General features: G+C 37.3%; 1 protein-coding gene across 9 annotated transcripts in view; it reads left to right on the forward strand.

The window, feature by feature from the left end:
• The window catches only part of FAM13A (family with sequence similarity 13 member A), a 417828-nt gene that overhangs the window by 329235 nt on the left and 65352 nt on the right, over positions 1–23241 (forward strand). For all 9 annotated transcript variants that reach the window (XM_047855783.1, XM_047855780.1, XM_047855782.1 and 6 more), the window contains 2 exons: positions 17137–17178; positions 20018–20197. In XM_047855783.1, the coding sequence (XP_047711739.1) occupies positions 17137–17178; positions 20018–20197 (222 nt within the window). The remainder of the gene's footprint in view (positions 1–17136; positions 17179–20017; positions 20198–23241) is intronic.

Below are 23241 nucleotides of genomic sequence, written 5' to 3' on the forward strand. Positions count from 1 at the left end.
TTATAGAGGCAGAATAACAGCTATTACAACAGGTAAATTTACAGAATTCAAAGTAGATGTTAACTCTTTCCTCAATTGTGAAATCTACTTTTTTAAAAGAAATGTCAGGATGTGTGATAAAGAGTTTGTTTATTTTTTAATCTGATTTGTTGTAATAGCCCCAGAGTTAGATTTAGACTTTAATTCAACCAACAATAGTTCAGAAATGTGTCATAGGACTTCAGTCTTAGCCAAGTGATTGCTTTTCAGTACTGTTTTGTCCTTCAGCAACTTGAAGCATATTGCATAATCACTTTGTGGCAAAAGAGAGAACATTTGAGGTTTTAGTTTGAGACAACATGGTGGTCCATTTGATTCACTCTGGTTTCCTGCCAATCAAATCAGCATATTCTACTTCATAGGCTACCTCAACTATACAATTACCTTAAACACATGAGGAAGTTGTTGCCCAGTATGTGGTGACTCTGGTATTCATTATGTAAATACACACAGTAATATCAAACAAATGATTATCATATATTAATGGAAATTAAATTTTACACAATACAAAAGACTACAGCACTAGATCGTGCCAACTAATGAGAACTGTTCTCGGAATGTCTTATTTTTATTCCTCTGGGCAACATCAATCTATGTTTTACATAGTATTGAATTTTATTTTTTTTTAACCATTTTAAAAAGCAGATGGAAATTATGTCTTAAGTCCTTAAAGAGACATAATTGTGTCTTCTAGCGTGATAATTTTTAAAAATTATTTAGACTATTTAGTCTTGAAAAAGAAATTCTATACTTGCAAAATGAAAGTAAAAGAATGTAAAGAAAATGTATTTACCACAACTCTTGGTTGAGGCTATTTGACCTTTCAATGTTAAATGTCATAAAAACTAAAATATTATAGAAGTAGGAAAAAATAATGAATGTGCATGCTAGCCCACATTACAGGAGAGCTAAAGTTGCAGAAGAAGGAAGTTACGAGCAGACGCTCTTTTGAAAATTTAACGAAGTAGAGCTGTATCACAAATGAAATAATAATTATTATTTGGCCTGAAATTACAATCTCAAATGTAGTTCATTTTTCTGAATAACATTATATGATAGTCTTAGAAATTATTTAAGAAGTAGGTTCATACAAGTTAATTTAACTTTTTTTATTATCTACTTGACATGAAGTAGGGAGAATCTATTAGTAACACATGAACCTGTTTAGAGGGAGTTTTTTTTGGTTTTGTTTTAAAGTTATTTGCATGGCTGGTTTGAGATTAACTTTTCTTGGGTTACTCTAGCATACAGAATTCAAGTGGAAGACAGAAAACATGATTGTTAACTATGATTACAGCTCTTCCAGATTTTTGAACTAGAAACATAACATGTCCACTGCTAATTTAATTTATAAATTAGTGCACTTTTTTGACACTACCTTTGGTAAGAACAAATGAATGCTTAAATGTTTTAAATATATTAAAACTTCTGTAGCTTCTTTGTCTCCCTTTCCCTCCTACTTTATTAAGATTTCATTCCTACAGTGCTCAGAAAGGGGAGTTAACTGTAAGACTTACGAATTTCATAATGATTTGTCACCATGATGAAAAACTAAATTGGCTCTTTAAAATCCCAAAATTATATTTACTGTGTCTTTGAAAAGTAAAAAGTGACTGGTAGTTGCAAAATGATATCTTCCCTGACTAGGAATGTTGAATATTGTGTGCTGTATATTATATTTTGACATTGTTAACTGGTTGTTGTTGTTGTTGTTGTTGTTGTTGTTGTTGTTTTTGAGGGGGGGTCGAGACAGAGAGGAAAGGTCCAAACAAGAGATGAGCACATCAGCTGAAATGGGCACTCAGCAGAAGTAAATCCAGCCACAGGCAGCCAGCCAGAGGGACAGGAATGAAATAGCGGGTCAGTGGCAGGAGATTCAGTTGGTGGTTTATTCTGTAAGGTCCAGCATGAGGTAGAATGGCAAAACTCCGTGGCTGTAAGTCTGGGAGTGGGCAGTTTTTAGGAAGACTGGATCAAAACAGAAGATAAAGGCAATGCAGGGCTCCAGTTTCAGAGGAAGGAAAATAGATGATCCATAAAGAAATTCAGGTGCAGGAGATCAGACAAACATCCAGCTATTGGAGTGGAGACCCGGTACGTTATGTATAATGCAGACAGAATCTGTATCTGAGGCAGAGGATAGATAGAGCTCAAGAGCATGCAGAGGACATGCAGTCCACTCATAGAGGTTCTAGGACCTTTCTGTGGCTGGAGGAAGAAGGAAGGTGGGATGCAGGAACTGGGAACCGGAGAGGCCATTTCAGTCATGACCTTGCTCCATTTTTCATCTTGTAGAATTTCAGTTTCTGTGATTACAGTTCTCTATTGTAAACACTCATGGCTGAACCATATGTTAGTCTACCATACATTTCCTTTATCCTCAGTTTTTTTCTCTTGTAAGGTAGGACTGTTATAAATAGACATGCACTCATATAATCTCATTCTAGATTAAATATCTTCTCAGATAAGAACTTTGTCTTCTGAAATTTCAGCACTTCTTCAGCACCTAGCCTAACCCACCAGAACCATTCGTCCTATTTTACTTTATTTAATTTAATCTAATTTATTTATTTATTTATTTATTTATTTATTTATTTATTTATATTTTATTTTTATTTATTATTATTATTTTTTTTTTTTGCAAAGGAAAGAAAGAGTGGCTACAAATCTGACTTGCTGCCATTTCATGGGCAGGATTACTGCAGATACAGTAGCTCAAACAGTAGGTGCCATTGTTCCCCAGATGCTCATTAGAGATTACGCACCCTGTTGAAGTGATTAAGGAAATGAAAGGCAAGAATGGGTTATGCCAAACCCTTAGCAAGATTGCTACAAAATAAACAAGAACCTGCAGACTTCAGGTGAAGAACATTCTTGGCAAGGATGTTTATACCCTGGCCTCTCATAGTCTCGGCTAGACTCCCAGAAAGGTGCCCCTACCTCGATTGCTCAGATTAGCAACTTGCCGTAGGTGTTGTGTGCCACATCCAGCCTGTTATTGTCTGAATTCTTTTCCCTGTCATCCAGTCAGATCTGGCTAGAATCTGTTGCTAGTTCTAGTTTTATTTGTCTGGGTCTTCAGTATCCGCAAACTCAGATTTTGATTTCTGTGTTTATTTTCACTGGGATTAAGGCTTTTCATCTCTACTCTCCATTCCTCCTCATCTCTATCCACTCCCACCTCACCTATACTATCTTCACATTCCTTATGGCCAGGTTCAGATCTTGTCCTGATCCCATCCCATCCTATCCCATCCCATCCGACTTCTACTCTTGAATTCCTTCTTTACAAATTCCTGGATTTTATATATATAGTTTGTATATGTAGATGATACATACAGCCAGTATACAAAGCCCATCTCTGCCCGTACTTTATCAAAATCCTAAATGTGCTTCAGGAGCTACATACCTGTAACCAGTCTTTCACTGGTCACCTGACCTCTGAATGGTGGCTCCTTGCTCACCTAACATCTGCCTCTTAGCAACTGCACTAATCTTCCTCTGCTTCTTCTTTCTCATTTTGTGCTCCATTGAAACTCTGAAATTGACAGTCTTTATCAATCTCAGCCCAAGTTTTAATACTCAAGGTGCAAATTGAAGTTAAATTCCTATTTTAGCAGGTTTGGAATTGCTTAGGGTCAATTTCAGTATTCACATGTTTTTTAATTTTCCTGAATTAGGAACATCAAATAGATTTATTTCTAAGTTACCTATTTGGAATACAGACTTATTCTTGAGTATTTTAGTATTTTCATTCCTTGAAACTAGGAATCATTAAGTTGTGAAAATCTTTTAACTGTAGAGTTTACATTGAAGAAATATTTAGCTTTGGGTAAATTCAGATTAAAACATAACCCGACAGGGGCACCTGGGTGGTACAGTCAGTTGAGTGTCCAACTCTTGATCTCGGCTGAGGTCATGATCTCACAGTTTGCAGATTTGAGCCCTGTGTCAGGCTCTGTACTGATGGTGCGGATTCTGTCTTTCCTCTCTGCCCCTACCCCGCTTGTGCACATGCTCTCTCTCTTTCTCTCTTTCTCAAAAAATAAATAAATTTTAAAAATTAAAACAAAACAAAACAAAACAAAAACATTACCTGACATTAGATGGGATCTGAAAACTGTATCATGCCACTCCTGTCCTGCTATGTAGAAAAGTTTTTAGATAGCTCTTTGCGGATTACCTTTCAAACAACTTGTGCTGGAATTGTAGATTTATGACTTTTTGGTCATACTTTATTACATTTTAATAGTTTATTTTTCTTCTCAAGCATATTGTATGTTTTCTAAATTACCATTTTGAGGGAAAAATTCTCATTTTTAGATGGGATAGTTTAAAGAAGTAGATGTATCAGTCATTCTATTTGTTGTTGACTACCACATACAGCAAACAAGCAGGCTGTTTATTTGATTAGCTACTTGATTTTTCCCAGATAATAAGGTCAACTAGACATTTGGGTATCTTTGAACACAAATAAGTATATATTAAAAATATTTGTTTCCATTGTCCTTTTTAACTCGGTGTTTCTAAACTGAGGAAGCATATTGTCTCTGCCTGTACAGTTCTTTTGCGGGGGGGAGGGTAAATATAAATAACATTAACTGTATCATTTTCCATTTTAATTTTTTAATTGTGGCAAAATACACATAGCATAGAATTTGACATCTTAACCATTTCTAAGTGCATTTCCACTAATAGTGCACAAGTCCCATTTCTCCATGTTTTTCTTAACACTTATTATTTTCTGGTTTTTGACAATACCGTCATTATGATACAAAGTATGTAGAGCTCTTTAAAGATGCTGGCATCTCACTAGCCAAGATTCTGAGCTTTGAGTGGTGGTGGGTATCCATATTTTCAATGTGTCATGGGATAGTCTTTTCAGTAATTAGTGCTGAGAAAACTGGATATCCACATGCAAAAGCATGGAGTTGGCCGCTCACCTAATATCTCATATACAAGAATTAACTCAAAATGGATCAAAAGTCTAAATGTAAGAGCTAAATTTGTAAGTACTCTCAGAAGAAAACATCAGGCAAAAGCTACCCAGTCCTTAATTTGGCAGTGATTCCTTAGATATGACACCAAAAGCACAGGAAAGAAATGAAAGGGTAGACAATTTGGACTTCATGAAAGTTTTTAAATCTTGTGCATCAAACAACAACAACAAAGACAGTCCCAACAGAAATTAAAAGGAGAATGGGGGAAATATTTGCAAATCATTTATCTCATAAGGGATTAATATCCAGAATATATGGAGAATTCCAAAAAGTCAACAACAACAAAATGATTTTTAAAATGAGCGAAGAACTTGAATAGAAATTTCTCCAAAGAGGTTATACAAATAACAAATAAGCACACAAAGAGATGCTGAACATCACTAACCATCAGGGAAATGCAAATCAAAACTCTAATATCACCTCAGACCTATTAGGATGACTGCTATGAAGAAAAGAAAATAACAAGTGTGGTCAAAGATGAAGAGAAATTGAAAGCAGGTCACAGGGTCCCAAAGAAATATTTGTACACCCATGTTCATGGCAACATTATTTGTAATAGCCAAAAAGGCAGTAGCAATCCAAGTGTCCCTCAGTGGATAAATGGATAAACAAAACTCAGTGTATACACATGGTGGAGTCTTATTCAGCCTTTAAAAAAAGAAGGAACTTCTGATACATGCATAACACAGATGAACCTTGAGGACATTTTTGCTAAGTGAAATAAGTTAGTCACAAAAAGGCATCTGTATGATTCCACTTACATGAAGTACCTAATGTAATCAGATTCATAGAGACACAAAGAATGGTGGTTGCCAGGGGCTGGGAGGATGGGGAGAATCAGGAGTTACTGTTTAATAGGTACAGAGCTTCAGTTTTACAAGATAAAAAGTTTCTGGAGATGAGTGGAATGAATTCACAACAGTGTGAATATACTCAGTGCCACTGAATTGTACACTAAGAAATGGTTAAGATAATAAATTTTATGTGTGTTTTACTACAACAAAAAATTTGAGGGAAAAATGTGTCGCATAAGAGATATACCCCTACCTGGAAAACACTAAACCAGACCACTAGTATAATTATTTTATACTTAAGAATGATTACAAACTTAACTAATGTGTATCATATACTTCTTTAGGTATTCAATATTGAGTTCTTGGTTTCTGAGCTAGTCATATTTTTTACTTAGTATGAGACTAGTATAGATTCTGGGTTTAATTCTATCAGTGTTAATTAAAATATTAAGCTTCTTATTTAGGCTATACTGATAAATTATATGATTTTTTATATTTTGTATTCTTACATCTTTCATCAGCATGAGAAGGCAAAGGAAAAGTTTACTCACAGGAAATGACATCTTTAGAGCCATTCTGTCTAGACCTCTTCCTGCTCTATTCTTCAGTCTTTCTGCCTTCCTTAGACTTCTGTTTATAAGAACTTCAGATTTAGGGGCACCTGGTTGGCTCAGTCGCTTGAGCGTCCACCTCTTGATTTCAGCTCATGATCTCACGGTTTGTGAGTTTGAGCCCTGCACTGGGCTCTGTGCTGACAGTGCAGAGCCTGCTTGGGATTCTCTCTCTCCCTCTCTCTCTGCTCCTCCCTCTGTCTCTTAAAATAAATTTAATTTTTTTTTTAAAAAAAAAGAACTTCAGGGGCACCTGGGAGGCTCAGTCAGTTGGGCATCCAACTTCAGCTCAGGTCATGATCTTGCAGTCTGTGAGTTCGAGCCCCACGTTGGGCTCTGTGCTGACAGCTCAGGGCCTCTGGGTGGCTCAGTTGGTTAAGCGTCAGACTTCTGTTCAGATCATGATCTCAGTTCTTGGGTTTGAGCCCTGTGTTGGGCTCTGTGCTGACAGCTCAGAGCCTGGAGCCTGCTTCAGATTCTCTCTGCCTCTCCCCCACTCATGCTCTGTCTCTCTCTCTCCCTGTCTCAAAAATAAACAAACATTAAAAATAAATAAATTTTAAAAAGAACTTCAGATTTGAATTTAATTTAAACTTTTAATTTAAACAAATAGAAAATTAGCTCTACCTAATATAAGTACTTCCAGATTCCCATTTAAATTGTAATGATGATATTAAAGACAAAAACTAGAGATCGCTTTATAACAATGATAAAGAAAACCATATATCAAAGATCACATCAGTGGGATGGACTGAGAAACTTATTATTACTTTACAGACTTCATGCTCCACTATCTAAACAATACAAATGGTCACAAAGAGAGAAGGAAGGGAAAAAAAAAATTAGTTGACTTCCTTCCTTTGTCTACTACTGACCAGAAAAACAAGTGACATTCCCCCTACTGAACAGAAAGTTATTCTCTGAACAATTCAGAGCTGAGTTGCATATTCTTTTTCACTTCTCTGCCCCCATTAGTTTTTTTATGTCAGTATCTCTTCAAAGATAGAATGTCTAGTATACAAAAAATGGAAAGGAGGGGGGTCCTCCTGAGATACTCAGTCACTTAAAGCATTTGAGAAGAGGATAAAGGCAGGAAGATTATTAGACATAATGCCTGCTTTGAAGAGTACAGTGCACAAAGTACAAATTTATTCTTGATTCTCCAGCTTAGAAAATTGGACCAAATAGCAAGTGTACCTATCTAAGCATTATAGATTATTCTAGTGCATACTCATATGGTGGCTCTTCAAATCTAAATTCATGAGCTGGCATCTACCCACAGCCAAGGGACAATGAAATAAAGAATGATCTACCACCCAAGTTGTTGGTAATAGCTGTGCCTGGATTGATTGATTCTCCTTCAGAACCACAAAACATGAAGAACTATTTGGGGCCTATAAAGAAAAATTACAAACTAAGAGAAAGGATGACTTGCTCTGAGGACTCCATGTAAAAACAGATTGCAGAGAATTGCTTTTTATATGATTCAGAGGAAAACTTGAAAGTAATATTACTAATCTTCTCAAAAATATGCTCAAGGACATGACCAACCCTCTGTGAAACGTAAGTAGGAATCTGTAAGGGGAAAATTGGTTTACAATTGTAAGGCTAGGGACACAGAAGAATAACTGAAATGAGGAGAAGGGAGCCTAGAAATGTATTAGCAGAGATTTCAAAAACTACGTGGGAAACAATAGAGAGCAGAAATTATTAAAAATAAGTCAAGCACAAGGGTGCCTCGGTGGCTCAGCAGTTGAATGTCTGATGCTTGATTTCAGCTCAGGTCATGATCCCAGAGTCGTGGGAATGAGCCCTGTGTCAGGTTCTGAGCAGAGCATGAAACCTATGTAAGATTCTCTCTCTTTGCCCCTCTCCCTGGCTCACATTCTCTCTCTCTCTAAACTAAAAAAAAAATTAATTAATTAAAAAATAAAACATAAAAAATAAATCAAGTATGTGATGAGAAAGAAACTTGAAAAGCTCTTCCAAAATGGAAAGGAAAAAGATAAGAAAAACTGGGAGAAATAATGCTAGATATGAAGGTTAGAGATTGGAAAGCCAACCTAAAAATTATGATTCTAAGAAAACAAACATACTAATAGAAATAAAAGTAGAAATCAAAGGTTATGCCCATCTAATTGAGAGATGAATTAAAAAGTAGTAGAAACTTGATAACTATCATTGATGGAGGGGCAAAGAAAATAATAACATTCTGAATTTCTTGTCTTTCATAGAAGGTAGTAGAGTTTCCTTTTTTTCTTTTCTTTTTTTTTTAATTGAAGTGGGACTCAGAATTTTGAGTTTTGTTTGGGGGAGGTGTTTTAGTTTTAATAATCAGAGATAAATAATAATTAGGGATGTATGGGTATGAGAAAAACCACTATTGGAAATCTCTATAAGATTTCTATAATCCAAATACCCTCAGAAGATAAGAGCAAAGACAGAAATCAAAGGAAAAGGAAGTTCCCAAATTAGAAAACATAAAGTAAAAACACATAACTAGAATAAATACATCAACTATAACAACAAATGTAAATGATAAAATTCTTTGATAAAAGCTAAAATTGTAGGGGTGCCTGGATGGCTCAGTTGGTTAGGCATCTGACTCTTGATCAGCTCAGGTCTTCATCTCTGGGTCATGAGTTCAAGCCCCACACCAGGCTTCATGCTGGGCATGAAGGCTACTTAAAAACAAACAAGCAAACAAAATGACTAAGCACATAAAGGTTATATATTAGCATGTGTAAAATAGCACAGCAATAAATGAAAGAAATTTAAACTCAAGTTAACAAGGATAAACAGGCAAATAAATTTGAAGTATAGAACTTATACATAAAATTGTATGTCTATAACAAACTTTATCAAGTACATAGCACACAGTATAGCATAGTATCTGATATAATTAGTGAGATTTAAAATAAATGAGCATTGCAGAGGTGCCTGGGTGCTCAGTCTGTTGGGCATCAACTGTTGATTTTAGTGCAGGTCATGATCTCATGGTCATGGGATTGAGCCCCACATCAGGCTAAGCATGGAGCCTCCTTGGTATTCTCTCCCTCCCTCTCTGTCCCTCCCCTATTCGTGCTCTCTCTCTGTCCCTCCCTCAATCATGCTCTCTCTCTTTCTCTCAAAATAAATAAATAAACTTAAAAAATAAAATAAAATGAGCATTACATACTAAACTTTGCACCATACAAGTAGGGCTCAAACATTCCTGCTACTTTCTAAAGAATTATTCAGCTGTATCTGAAAGTTCTCAAAGAGTGGAAATCTCAGAGTCATGTTTTCTAACCACAGTGTAATTAATACCAAAAAATTCCCAATCAACTAATGAAAACTCTCCTAAAGAGAGGAAAAAAATTCAAAGACAAAATAAAAACTAGTGTAGACTATTGATAAGAAAAAGGAGGAAAGTATGTATGAAAACTTGTGAGTTCTAAGCTCTTTTAGAAAAAAAAAATTTTATGTTTATTTTTGAGAGAGAGAGCACAAGCAGGAGAGGGCAGAGAGAGAGGGAGACTGAATCCGAAGCAGGCTCCAGACTCTGAGCTGTCAGCACAGAGCCTGATGTGGGGACCCACGAACTGCAGGATCATGACCTAAGCCAAAGTCTGACACTTAACTGACTGAGCCACCCAGAAACCCCTCTAAGCTCTTTTTTTAAAAGGTGACTTCATCTTCTTAAGATTAAAAATAAATGAGCCACACAATCGGAATAAGAAACCATATAAAGGAAGAAAAGCAACCTCTTAGAAGTTTAAAAGGTTTCCGGGGCGCCTGGGTGGCGCAGTCGGTTGAGCGTCCGACTTCAGCCAGGTCACGATCTCGTGGTCCGTGAGTTCGAGCCCCGCGTCAGGCTCTGGGCTGATGGCTCAGAGCCTGGAGCCTGTTTCCGATTCTGTGTCTCCCTCTCTCTGTGCCCCTCCCCCGTTCATGCTCTGTCTCTCTCTGTCCCAAAAATAAATAAAAACGTTAAAAAAAAAAATTAAAAGGTTTTAATAATAATAATAAAAGAAATGGAGAAAAGAGCAGAACTGATGTTTGAATCTAGGAACTGGTTCTTTAGGAATAAAAATGAAAATTTTAAAAGAGAGAAACCTCTCTGGGGCATATGGGTGGCTCAGCTGGTTAAGTGCAACTTCAGCTCAGGTCATGATCTCACACCTTGTGAGTTCAAGCCCTGCGTGGGGCTCTGTGTTGACAGGTCAGAGCTTGGAGCCTGCTTCGGATTCTGTGTCTCCCTCTCTCTCTGCCCCTCCCCACTCGCTCACACGTGCACGCGCTCTCTCTCTGTCTCTCTCTCTCTCTCTTAAAAATAAATAAACGTTAAAAAATATTAAAAATAGAGAAAAGCCTCTAATAATCTTGAGAAAAAATGGAACAATCCTGATAATCCAAATTGAAATTTGCAGTCAAGGTATGTAGTAGTTTTTAAAAGATCAGAGACTACTTGCAATTTCATACTAATAAACCTGAAAATATAGAAATAAAAAATAAATTTTGAGAAGAAGGGTGCCTTTTTAGGTTAAATGTCTAACTCTTGATTTCAGCTCAGGTCATGATCTCAGGGTTGTGAGCCCAAGTCAGGGCTCTGCACTGAGGGTGGAGCCTGCTTAAGATTCTGTCTCCCTCTCCCTCTCCCATGCTCTCTCATTCATGTGTGTTCTCTTGCTCTCGCTCTCGCTCTCTCTCTCTCTCTCTCAAAAAAAAAAAAAATTGAAGAAAATTCCACTTGGATCCAAAAATCAAGTAATCTGTTCTAAGAAAATAACTAGATGTATAGCCAAAGATGTATATGAATAGCATTATTTGAGAATAAGGATTATGTCTGTATTAAGGACACACTCTGAAGCCAGATTAAATGAAAGAGAATCATAGCTGTGTAAACTTATCTGTAAAGGAGTATACATAGTGAACTATCCATTTCATTCATAATTTTGCTTTATAAAGGCCCTGGTCAAAAAACTAAAACTGAATTTCTTTTTATGCAAAAGCGTGCTAAATATGTAAAACTAAAAACTCCAATAATTAGGGCATGAACAGAAAAGTGAGTATTTCAGTATTTTGATGGACTCTCTTTAATTTGTTAGAAATTGCTTAATAGATTATGAAAATATAGGAATGAAGAATAATTTTTTTTCTTCAAATCGATCCTAATATTTAAGGGACTAGGAAGTGTAATGTTTGATAAAGTATGAGGATAAATATTTTCCTCCTACTGACTCATATCCATGTAGTATGTTTTCAATTTATGTTCTAGTATTATATGCATAGTATATGATTTAAAACCAAAAAGGTGAGGCCTTTTAAATCCGAACTATCTGTAACACCACCACAAAAGAGTGACACAATGTTTGTCAAAGTTTGAGCACCTATAAATGCTCCATTAATTTCTACATATCATAATAATAGCTAAAGTTTAAAGTGAATAAACACTGAAGATCAAGTGTATTTGTTTTATTGTATGACACTGTCCACTGAAGACAATGGTTAAAGCTTTAATTAGAAATCTGTTCTGCAATTGCAAGAAATAACATTAGATTCATCTTATAATGTTGACGCTGCATATCAACTGTTTTAGTATTTTAAAATAATACTAAAAATAGTGTATTCTCTTAAATAGACAAATTAGGAGCTTGATGCTATTTTGATTAGTTACATGATCTTCATGCTTAGGCTGAATTAAATATCACTTAGTTGTCTTTTATATCCTTATTCATTAGGGGCACCTGGGTGGCTCAGTCGGTTAAGCGTACAACTTCAGCTCAGGTCATGATCTCACAGCTCGTGAGTTTCAACTCCACATCGGCTGTGTGCTGACAGCTCAGAGCCTGGAGCCTGCTTCAGATTTATATACCACAGAAAAGAAAACACACTGAAGTAAGAGAACATACAGAAAAAGAGAACACATGCTTTTTCAAGATGTCGGATTTTAGTAGAATTGAAACTTCATTCTTTTTATATGTAGATTTCTTTATTTCAGACCAAGAGCTCTAATTAGAAAATCACTTGTCAACAGGCATTCTGTGCATCTTATCACATGCAAATTTATAGACTAATATTGTTGAGCATATTCAGCTTCCAGAAATGTAGTTTGTTTTGTTAATAGAGATACGGACTAAATATATTTAAGTATGTCATAGAATATATTGCAGGGGCACCTGGGTGTCTCAGTTAGTTAAACATCTGACTTTGGCTCAGGTCATGATCTCACAGTTTGTGGGTTCGAGCCCCGCATCAGGCTCTGTGCTGACAGCTCAGAGCCTGGAGCCTGCTTCAGATTCTTTGTCTCCCTCTCTCTCTGTCCCTCTTCCTCTCGCTCACTCATTCTCTCTCAAAAATAAATAAACATTAAACAAAATTTTAGAATATATTGCAGAGTAGGCTTAGAATCTATTTTAAATAACTATACCAATAGTGAATGCAGTTGCACTGTCGCTTACAGCAGGCTTGGGTAATGAAATTGTCCCTAGTGCTGGAGTCTGCATATAAGCTTATTTCTTTCAGGTTTTTTTTTTAAATGTTTGTTTATTTTGAGAGAGAAAGCATGCCCATACATGGTGGGGAGGGGCAGAGAGAGAATCCCAAGCAGGCTCTGTCTGTGGCTGTCAACGCAGAGCCCATAGGGGGACTCCATCTCACCAATGTGAGATCATGACCTGAGCCAAAATCAAGAGTCACATGCTTAACTGCCTGAACCACCCAGGTGCCCCTCTTTCAGTTTTGAATACTTGCTTTATCAACATTATGATATGATCTCTTCCATATTCAAGTGTTTATATAGCATGGTAAGAAATTTTGTTAGCAAAGGGCTCTGAAAGAATTCATTATTCTTAGCTTTCTGCAGAGGATAAAAAACAAGCTACATATGGCTTGAAGGAAATCTTTCACTTTAGCTTATTTGCTTATTGTTCTCTTATCAGTGTCTTAGAATTACCTTCATGAGTCAATTATAGCTATGGAAATATAACCCCTATTTCTGTCATTAAATATTCTTAGAAATCTTGTTAGTGGTGAATTATCCCGCAGGAACTATAGAGGTGTTTGGATACCTGACCAAAGCCATGTTGGTATTTAATAAACCATAACTATGACTGAAACTATCATAAAACATTATGCAGTTATAACCTTTTGTAATGATTTAAACTTTAGGGAAGTAAACTTTTAGAGCTAAAAGAAAACCACAGAGATCAGTAGCCAAGCTTTTCATTTTCTGTAGGAAGAAACCAATCCAAACAGCCAGGCTAACTGACAATGTATGATTTCAGCTTATTAACTGCAGAGCTGAGACCAGAACTTCCCTTTTTTGATTTCCAGTGGAAAATATTCTCTTCTCAGAATACTTGCTTTACACAAATTCTGTTTTAAAAACATGAAAACATGAGCATGCTAAGTATACCAAAACTTCCAAAGGAATGTTGAAGAAACTAAATTATCATAAATTTGACCTATGATCAATATATAAGCAAAATTGAATATGATTTAATTACTTGTTTTTGTTATTGATTTATTCATTTATTTTGCATTCTGAAAATGGCTCTTTAAGACTGATTTATGTTGGGGTGCCTGGGTGGCCTCAGTCAGTTGAACATCTGACTCTTTATTTCAGCTGAAGTCATGATCTCATAGTTCGTAGGTTTGAGCCCCACATTGGGCTCTCTGCTGACAGCATGGAGCCTGCTTGGGATTCTGTGTGTGTCTCTCTCTGCCCTTCCCCGACTTGTGCATGCACTCTCTCTCAAAAATCAGTAAATAAACATTAAAAAGAAAGAAAAGATTGATTTGGGGGCACCTGACTAGCTCGTTCGGTCAAGCGGCCGACTTTGATCGTTTGGTCAAGCGATCTCGTGGCTCATGAGTTTGAGCCCTGCATCAGGCTCTGTGTTAACAGCTCAGAGCCTGGAGCCTGCTTCAGGTTCTGTGTCCCCCTCTCTCTCTCTCTCTGCCCTTCCCCACTGGCACTCTGTCTCTGTCTCACAAAAATAAATAAACATTGGAAAATAAATAAATAAATTTTACAAGATTGATTTAGATGGCTTAGGTTATAAGCTATGAGGGAAATTTTGACATGTTGCCTTTTATTCACTTATGCTAGCCTAAGTTTTCCAACTCATACCCTCATTACTTAGATTAGAAAGTTTAAAAATAGCTATTGTGATATCCAAGTAATTGAAGTCTTGAAGAATTTTAGTTGCAGGGAATTACAGCTTTGCTAATCAGTGTCTTACACAAATCAGCAGCCTCAAAATCACTGTAAAATTTGTTAGAAAGGCAGTCCCCTTCCTGAGACCTAGACTATTGAACGAGAGTCTGTTTGTAAACAAGCTCCTAGGTGATTCAGCTATGCCTTAATGTTTGAGAAGCACTTCCTCAGTTAGTAATCTCAAAACCTGGTTCTACTTGATGTCATTTTCTTGTCTCTTTCTTCCTCACCTTTCTTTTTGTCTCCTGGCCCCCCAGGCCCCCAATAGGAACATAAAAATATCAGCATGTGCTTTAATAAGCAAAAAGAAGTTCAGGTTTAAAGTATGTAGAAGAGAAGAAAGGATATAGATCTCCTCATTCTGAGATGGCCTGGAGGACTAATTGGCTGATTATACTTACATGTCTTTGGAATATTTTTAGCATCTGGCAGATCCACATTTTCTCCCTCTTCTGTATTCTCCTGGAGTCATCATTCACATTGGTCCATGTTCCCAAAACTAAGCTTGTGCAACTGCATTGAGAAGTGAAATGCAGGAGTTAATTATACAGTGTTGACTTTACAGAGGGTGAGCCACAAAGCATCAAAAGCAGGAACTGCCTGTTCCAGTTAAGGACAGAAAACAGCAAAGGATATATTATTGGTTATGTAACCTGGGAACCACTGTGAATAACAGGCATTGTGAAGCAGATAAAAAATGGTTGTGATTAAAAGCAAAGTAAAATACCTAAGTCCAAGCCTCCATCTACAAAGATGATTCTAGTGAGTTTTTCTTCTAGTTAGTGATGGATTGAATGTCTGGTGTGGTGATTAAAAGCTTAGACTCTGAGCTAAAACTTTCTTGGTTCAAATTCCAGCTCATCTACTTCTTGGCTCTGTCACTGTGGGCAAGTTTCTTAACCTCTAACCTCTTCATCTGAAAATTGAGAAAACAATAGTACCTACCTCAGGGGGCTATCGTAAACAGCAAACGAGAAAATCTATGTACAAAATACTTAACACAGTGTCTGAAACATACTAAGTACTCAGTAAGTGTTAGAGTGTATTTATTTGTTCATTTGTTCATTTATTGCGATTTTTCACATCAGTTTCCCTTGTGAACAATAGCATTATTTTTTGGGTCTCTTCCGGGATTTGACCGTGGTTTGTGGCTGTGAAAATAGCTATGGCTTTTTTAAAGGAAATTCTCTGGGCTAAAGAGTGAGTGTTGATCACCTCTGGGATAATAAGTGCTAAGCTCTGTCTGATGATAGTGGTAATGGTAGGGAGCATAATAGCAGTAAAGGAGAAGTGTCATACCGTCCCTTGAGGCACTTAGATTCAGAATGGAAAGAGATGAGATACACATGTACATAGAAGAAAAACCCAACAGATGGTTTAAAAAATCAATTTTGTATGTTGAAAATTGTGTAGCACAAATGAGGATGTTTGGGGTGCTTGAAAGGCTGCCATCAGTATTGGTCATTAAGGACTGTCATTTTCTTCAGGTGTCTTCTACAAAGAATGAGGAAAAAAGGGCACTGTTTTATCTGTTATGTAAAACTGTAGTTTGACAAGCATGAAGGATTTTCTTTTAAGCAGACTTTTGAATCTTGATTTAGAAGCTGACTAAGCACTGAAAGGCTGACTGTGAGAAAGTCTTGGTATTGATGCTGCTAAAGTATTTGCTAACTTCAACCCTCACTGTGGTTATATGAACACAGGGTGCAAGCAAGAGGGGAGAAGTTCCAGAGTGTGCTGATCAGGTAGTGTTCTATAATCTCACTGTTCCACTTCACGTTTGACTACTTTGTAATGCTTTTGAAGGAATTCAGGCTTTGGAGAAAATGGGGAGGTAGAAGGAGTTTATAAATGCTCAATAAAAGGGCTGTAAATTAGGTGTTGAGATGAAACATTGTAGAGCTTGAAGGATTCTCCATCTTGAGGAACTTCAGAAGAAAAGATGACTTAGAAATAGTCCTGTAGAAACCAGTGTTGCTTCCTTCTTCTCTGTCCCCTGTGGTTCCTGCTGCTGTCTGCATGTTCAGAGCAGCTTTAGAAAGCTGCTTCTGTATGCACGTCTGGAGGAGGTGGACAAGGAGGGACCAGATTTGGGCTGGGGAGCGCCAGGAATGGGTAGAGTTGGTAGCAGGAAGGCAGTCAGCAACATTGTATTAACATTTTGGGAAAATGAAAAGACCCTGAACTAGAACCGTGGTGGTAGGGTTAGAGGGTAGAGATGGTTTGTAAAGGTCACTTTAGAACTCTATGTCATAGACATCTTTAAAATGGAGGGGCAGAGGGAAGCACCTTTCAGGAGTAAACACCCAGGGCCATCCTCTAATTCTAGGAATAAGAGAAAATCAGCATCTGTCAGTGGATGGTTAAACATTGTACAGAGAACAGTCAGAGTCTGGCTGATGCTTTCAGCCTGGAATCCCCTTCAGACATTGGGTTCACAGTCTCTGTGCTCTAATCTGACTTTATTTCTTTGTGCTTCTTTTCCACAGCACGCACGTATCCCAAGTCAGCAATGTTTCAACAACTGGAGAGTAAGTTTTTTGGATTGGAGTTTTTCCCCTCCTTTCCCATTTATCAAACAGAAAAAAAAGCTACTCTAATGGTGTATAGTGTTGGGAAATTAATACAGTAAGCAACCAATGATTATTTTTAAAACCCGAGAAGAGGACTAAATAAGAAGTGTTCCTGTTTGAGCTTCTGTGTGGGTGTGTGACTAGAGACGACTCAACCGTTTGAACATGCAAGATGTTTGCTTCAGTCAAAATAATGTCATAGTCTATTAATATTTGCAAAATGTGTGTTGGGGGAGGTATCTTGCAATGAAGGATGTCATTAAAGGCTAAAGTAGTAAGAGTATCTTTCCTTCTTCCCTCATAATGTTTTTTTTTTATTTTTTTTTTCAACGTTTATTTATTTTGGGGATAGAGAGAGACAGAGCATGAACGGGGGAGGGGCAGAGAGAGAGGGAGACACAGAATCGGAAACAGGCTCCAGGCTCTGAGCCATCAGCCCAGAGCCCGATGCGGGGGTCGAACTCACAGACCGCGAGATCGTGACCTGGCTGAAGTCGGACGCTTAACCGACTGCGCCACCCAGGCGCCCCATTCCCTCATAATGTTTAATCAGCCAGCATTTATTGAGTACCTGCACTATGCCAAGCAGAGTGTTAAGTGTGTAATGTCAGATAAGCTTTGGGCTCTGCCTTCAGGGACTTTACAGCCCAATAGGCACACAGAATCAAAAGCAAATTAATGATGGCAACAAATCCTTTCTCTACAGGGCAGCAATAGTGTTCTATTGATTATGTCCATCGTCTGCCTTTTTTTCCCTCAGGCCACCAGTTGCACATGGTCTAAAATCTAAACTCCAGTTACCTGCCCTTGCCTACCTCTCTGACTAGATTGCTCATTATGCTTCAACCTCGTGGCCTTCTCTTTCTGGAATAGGCCAAGCGTATATTTGCCACAGAGCGCTTGTACTGGCTGTTTTTCAGCCTGGCCATTAATTTTCCTATAATCCACTTTTTTGTTCCAATGTCCTCTCGTCCGAGAAGACATCCCTGACTATCCACAGTTACTCTCCAATCCTGGACTCCATTTTGGAGGGAATTTATCATCATCTGAAATTTCACGATTTGTTTATTACCCACCTTGCCTCATAGCAGCAACGTAAGCTCCATAAACACAGGGGTCTTGTCTGTCATATTCATGGCTGTATCCCTAACATACAGAAAAGTGCCTGATGTATATTAGGCACTTAATAAATATTTGTAAATAGTTTCTTGCTCAAAGACTTCCCATCACACCTTCCTTCCTTTCTTCCGCCCTTGCTGAGACATAAATGGGCCTTTTTAGAGCATCTTCCATCAATAGGGATCAGGCAGAAAAGGAGGAAAGATGTGATAAGGAGGTAGAGAGAATTTAAAAAAGCACTAGTTAGTATGAATTTGGATCCAACAGGATAAATTGGGTTTTTTTTTTCTTCTTTGTTAGGTAAAGAAGCAGTGAGAGGGCAGGACTGACCTCTCTTAGCTTTGTGAATTTTAAAGAGATTCCGGAATTATACCAAGACTGATGTGTTCTTGCTTATGTGTTTCCTGACAACCTTTACTTCTTTTTTATCTTACATAGTTTGGAAAAGGTGTGGGATGGGTTTGTATGTACATATTAATTCACTGACATCCCTGTGTGCCACTGTTAGGTAATCTTGAATCATTGGATATGGAGTTCTAAATATAAAAGTTCTAATGCCCAAGTTAGACTATACTTGTTCAATGTCTACAAATAGTTTTAATGAAATTACTATGCATCTGGTAGAAAACTATATTTGGAAAATCTCAAGTTCTTAAATTTCTTAAAACCCATTTTATTTAAGCAAATGTTTTTCTTAATCTGAACATTTTAAAACTATGTACATGGTTCTTTTAAATTTTCTAATAGCTTTATTGAGACACAAAAAAACTATACATACTTAATGTGTACCATTTGATGAGTTTGGATGTGATTCTTTTTTCAAGTGCAGAAAAATGTGGTTTGAGGAGAATATGTTGAGAATTTTCCATGCCAGCTATTTCGAATTAAATAGTGTGGTGATAAAAGAAGGTTGGACACATTGAAAGATTATACAGCTTTAGAAAGGATACCTTATCTATCCCATCATGCACTCTTTTTAGCCCCTGTACTGAAGTATTTCTTCATTTTGGATGAAGGAAATCTATCCTACCATCTTCAGTAATGAGTATTGGGATGTTTGCATGAATGCAGCTTCAACTGTATACATCACAATTTAATTTAATGGAGGTTCAGAAAGATTTTGCTATTCTAAGTAGTAATTGTTCTCGTGAGGTATTCCTTTTTAATAGCATTATTCCCTGCATAATTTTATCTTAAAGGGATTCTAAATAGATAATAGCCATCATAAAATTATTTGTGCCAGTTTGCTTCACAAACCATACTGCCTTCCTCTAAAGAACTGGTATGACATCTGGAGGAACTCACCCTTATAAGAATAGGTCTATTCTTATTCTATGAGGAAAAAAAAATATTTCCTCATTCTGCCTTATATAAATGACCCTTATTTCCTGATGGCCTCTGATAACTGTTGCTAGACTTGCTGTGAGCATTTCAGTAATACTGGACCTACAGAGATGAGAAACACGGTTATCAAATTGGTAGGATTTGTTAGGTTGGGATTTATCTTTAACACACGATACAGATATTTTGAGATGTCTCATATGCTATCTCTGTTCATGAAACTATAGTAGATCTACCATTGGAAATACAGATTTTCCAAAATTAGAGATACAAACTTTTAAAGACAATCATTGATGAATTTGATTACCTGAGTGACTCTGTATTCTTTTTTTATTAGACTCTTAGAAAGAACCATCCGGTCAGCAGTAGAGCAGCATCTTTTTGATGTTAATGGCCCTGGAGGCCAAAGTTCAGAGGACTCAGAGTCTGGAACATCATCAGCGTCTTCTTCCACATCTGCCAGACAGCGCCGCCGCCAGTCCAAAGAGCAGGATGAAGTTCGACGCAGCAGAGATGTGTGAGTTGGCATTGATGCCTCTTATTTGGATTTTCTCTTCTCCTTTTAAAAATATACACCTGAATTAGTCACTGCATTATAGCCATTCCCATTTCAGTATTCAGGTTAAAACTTTAAAAGTTTCATTTTGACTATTCTTTTTTTTAAGTTTGTTATTTTTTGTTTTTGAGGAAGAGAGAGTGCAAGCAGGGGAGGGGCAGAGAGAGAGAATCTCAAGCAGATTCTGCACTTGTCAGCACAGGGCCCGGTGTGGGGCTTGAACTCACGAAACTGTGAGATCATGACCTGAGCCAAAATCAAGAGTCAAATGCTTAACTGACTGAGCCACCCAAGCGCCCTTGACTATTCTAACTAAGGTAACTTTTGGAAATTCGTAGGCAGCTAAATGAATATTTCAGCTTTTTCTAGATGTTTTATGTTGTCTAGATGTATATTGTAGGAAACCACCTCTGATTTAGTACATTTCATGGCTTCCTCATGAATATCTTATTGAGAGGGATGCTGAACCACTGGAGGAGAAAATGGCCCTATGCCTGTCCAGAGGTGGTTTTCTCCTATTAGACAACATTCATTTGGCTGTTAGAACAGCTTATGAAATCAACAGATTTCCCTGCTATATTGGCCTGATGAAATATTAGAATATCACTGTAACATTCTGACAGTTGGTTACATTTTAGGGTAAGGAATGTTGAGCCTAAGTCTAATCAGAAAAGGAAATGTTTGTGTTCTTTATTATTATAGTGACTGATTTTAAGCTTTCCCACAGCATGAATTTCAAGAATTTGAGATTTTCAAGGATTTGAGAAAATACAAATAAATAATTATCATCCATATTTTTGAATAATCATTATTTAAATTGTCACGGAAAATAAAGTTATATTCATATATTTTTCCCAAAAGTTTTATTTTTATCTACCCTAGCATTTAGTCTCTAAAAAGTTATTGTTTTGAATTCCTTATTAAATGTCGAAGACTAAATCAGACCCTAGTCCTCCTCATTCTTTTTTACCTGGTTTCATAATCTACATCAAAATCTAAGGGAAAAAAGATTTCTTTTTGATTAAAGAAAGACACAAAAGACAAGTAGTGTAAATAAATACCATGCCACATATTGTCAAGATGTTTAAGAGCTATACTAACAAATGTAATTTTAGAAATAAAACAGTATCAGTGGTATAACCTACTGACTTTTTAAGTGATATAGGCAGCACTTTAAAAAAAATTGTCTTAGGGGTGCCTGGGTGGCTCAGTCGGTTAAGTGTCCGACTTCAGCTCAGGTCATAATCTCACAGTCCATGAGTTCGGGCTCCGCGTGGTGCTCTGTGCTGACTGACAGCTCAGAGCCTGGAACCTGCCTCAGATTCTATGTCTCCCTCTCTCTCTGACCCTCCTCTGTTCATGCTCTGTCTCTCTCCGTCTCAAAGATAGATAAAAACATTAAAAAAAAATTTTTTTTAATTGTCTTGGAGCTGCTGGGTTGGAGAGGGTGCTGTGTAATACTACCTTTAGAGAATAGAAAAATTGTAATACGGGAGGTATTTATGTTTAAAATTAGCTATTGACTAAGCTTTATAGAAAATGTTTAGGAGTATAATTAGTTTGTGTACTGCCTAAATTATGTTACACAGCAAGTACAAATTATTTAATACTGTTCATATCCTCTGCCTCCTTTTTTGCCAAACAGTATGTAGCAACACATTGCATTTTAAAAATAGTCTTAGTGTGTCACGACATCGTGCTTTCCACTCTCTTTGTTTGGACAGGTGGACAGCAAGCTGAGGTTGGATGGAAGTGGTAGTAAGCACAAGAGAGAGAACAGAGACAGACAGTGCAAGTGTTGATGGTGGGTGCACGGCAGCAGGCAGGGGACAGCACAGTGGGGTAAGGTCACAGTGAACGGGGATAGACAGAAAAATACGAAACACAGAGTAAGTAACCTTTCCTGCAGAGTTTAGTTTCCCAGAGTTGGGAATGTTTCTAATATAAGTTATCTCAATCATATTTTACTATCAATATCAGGAGAACAAATGAGATGGAAAATGGTAGAAGCTGACTAATCTAACAATCCACAAAACTCCAGCCTTCCCCTTAAAGTTTCTTCTCTGGTAATTTCCTTCACTGCTCATGCTGCTTACTCATTGTGGTCAGATTAAGTTGTGCACTGAGTGAGTGAATCTCGGGCTGCAAACTGTGTGTGGCCAAGGTAACTTACAGTCTTGCATTACTCTTTCTCCTTGGTGTGTGGTCTGGGCATGCAGAAGTCCCCTTCCTGTGTTCCCTGTTGGCCTCGCCCTCCTAGTCATATGGCCTCCTCCTCACCTGACATGCTGGGTAATTAGCGTGTCTTGATAGTCCTTCCTCTTCAACCTCCATGCCACACTGCACTGCCTCTCTGAGCTCACCAGGTCTGTGGAGGAGTGAGGCCCTTATCTCTCAGGGCCCCAGACCTACTACTTTTGTCCCCATGAAAGTCCTCTCCATTATGTCCCCAGGAGATACAGTGACATATCACTGATTGTGCAAAGGTTGAGAATCGTTATCATAGCCTATAGTAAGTATGTTTTTCTCAGTATATACTTATGCATAATTGATTCATTTATCAAAGATTTTCATCAGGCTTTGTTTAAAAAATAAAAATTAAGCTAGACTTTAATATATTCTATTCAAAACTAATAACTCTATGGAATGGCTAAAAAGAGTTTTTAAAGAGGTGCCTGGGTGGCTGAGTCGGTTAAACGTCTGACTCTTGGCTTTGGCTCAGATCATGATCTCATGGTTGTGAGATCGAGCCCCGCATTAGGCTCTGTGCTGAACATGGAGCCGGCTTGAGATTCTTTCTCTCCTTCTCCTTCTGCCCCTCTCCCCCTCAAAAAAAAAAGGAAAAAAAAGAGTTCTTAAATATACAAACTCATTATATTTTTGTCTATTGTTTGGCCTCCTAACAACTTAGAGCTGCAACCAATTAAAAAAATATATCCTTAAAGCCAGTGATGACCATATTTCAGGATGAGATTAAAGAGCCAATAAAGTCTATACTAAAGTCA

Source organism: Prionailurus viverrinus, chromosome B1 (genome assembly GCF_022837055.1).
Source record: "Prionailurus viverrinus isolate Anna chromosome B1, UM_Priviv_1.0, whole genome shotgun sequence".
NCBI lineage: Eukaryota > Metazoa > Chordata > Mammalia > Carnivora > Felidae > Prionailurus > Prionailurus viverrinus.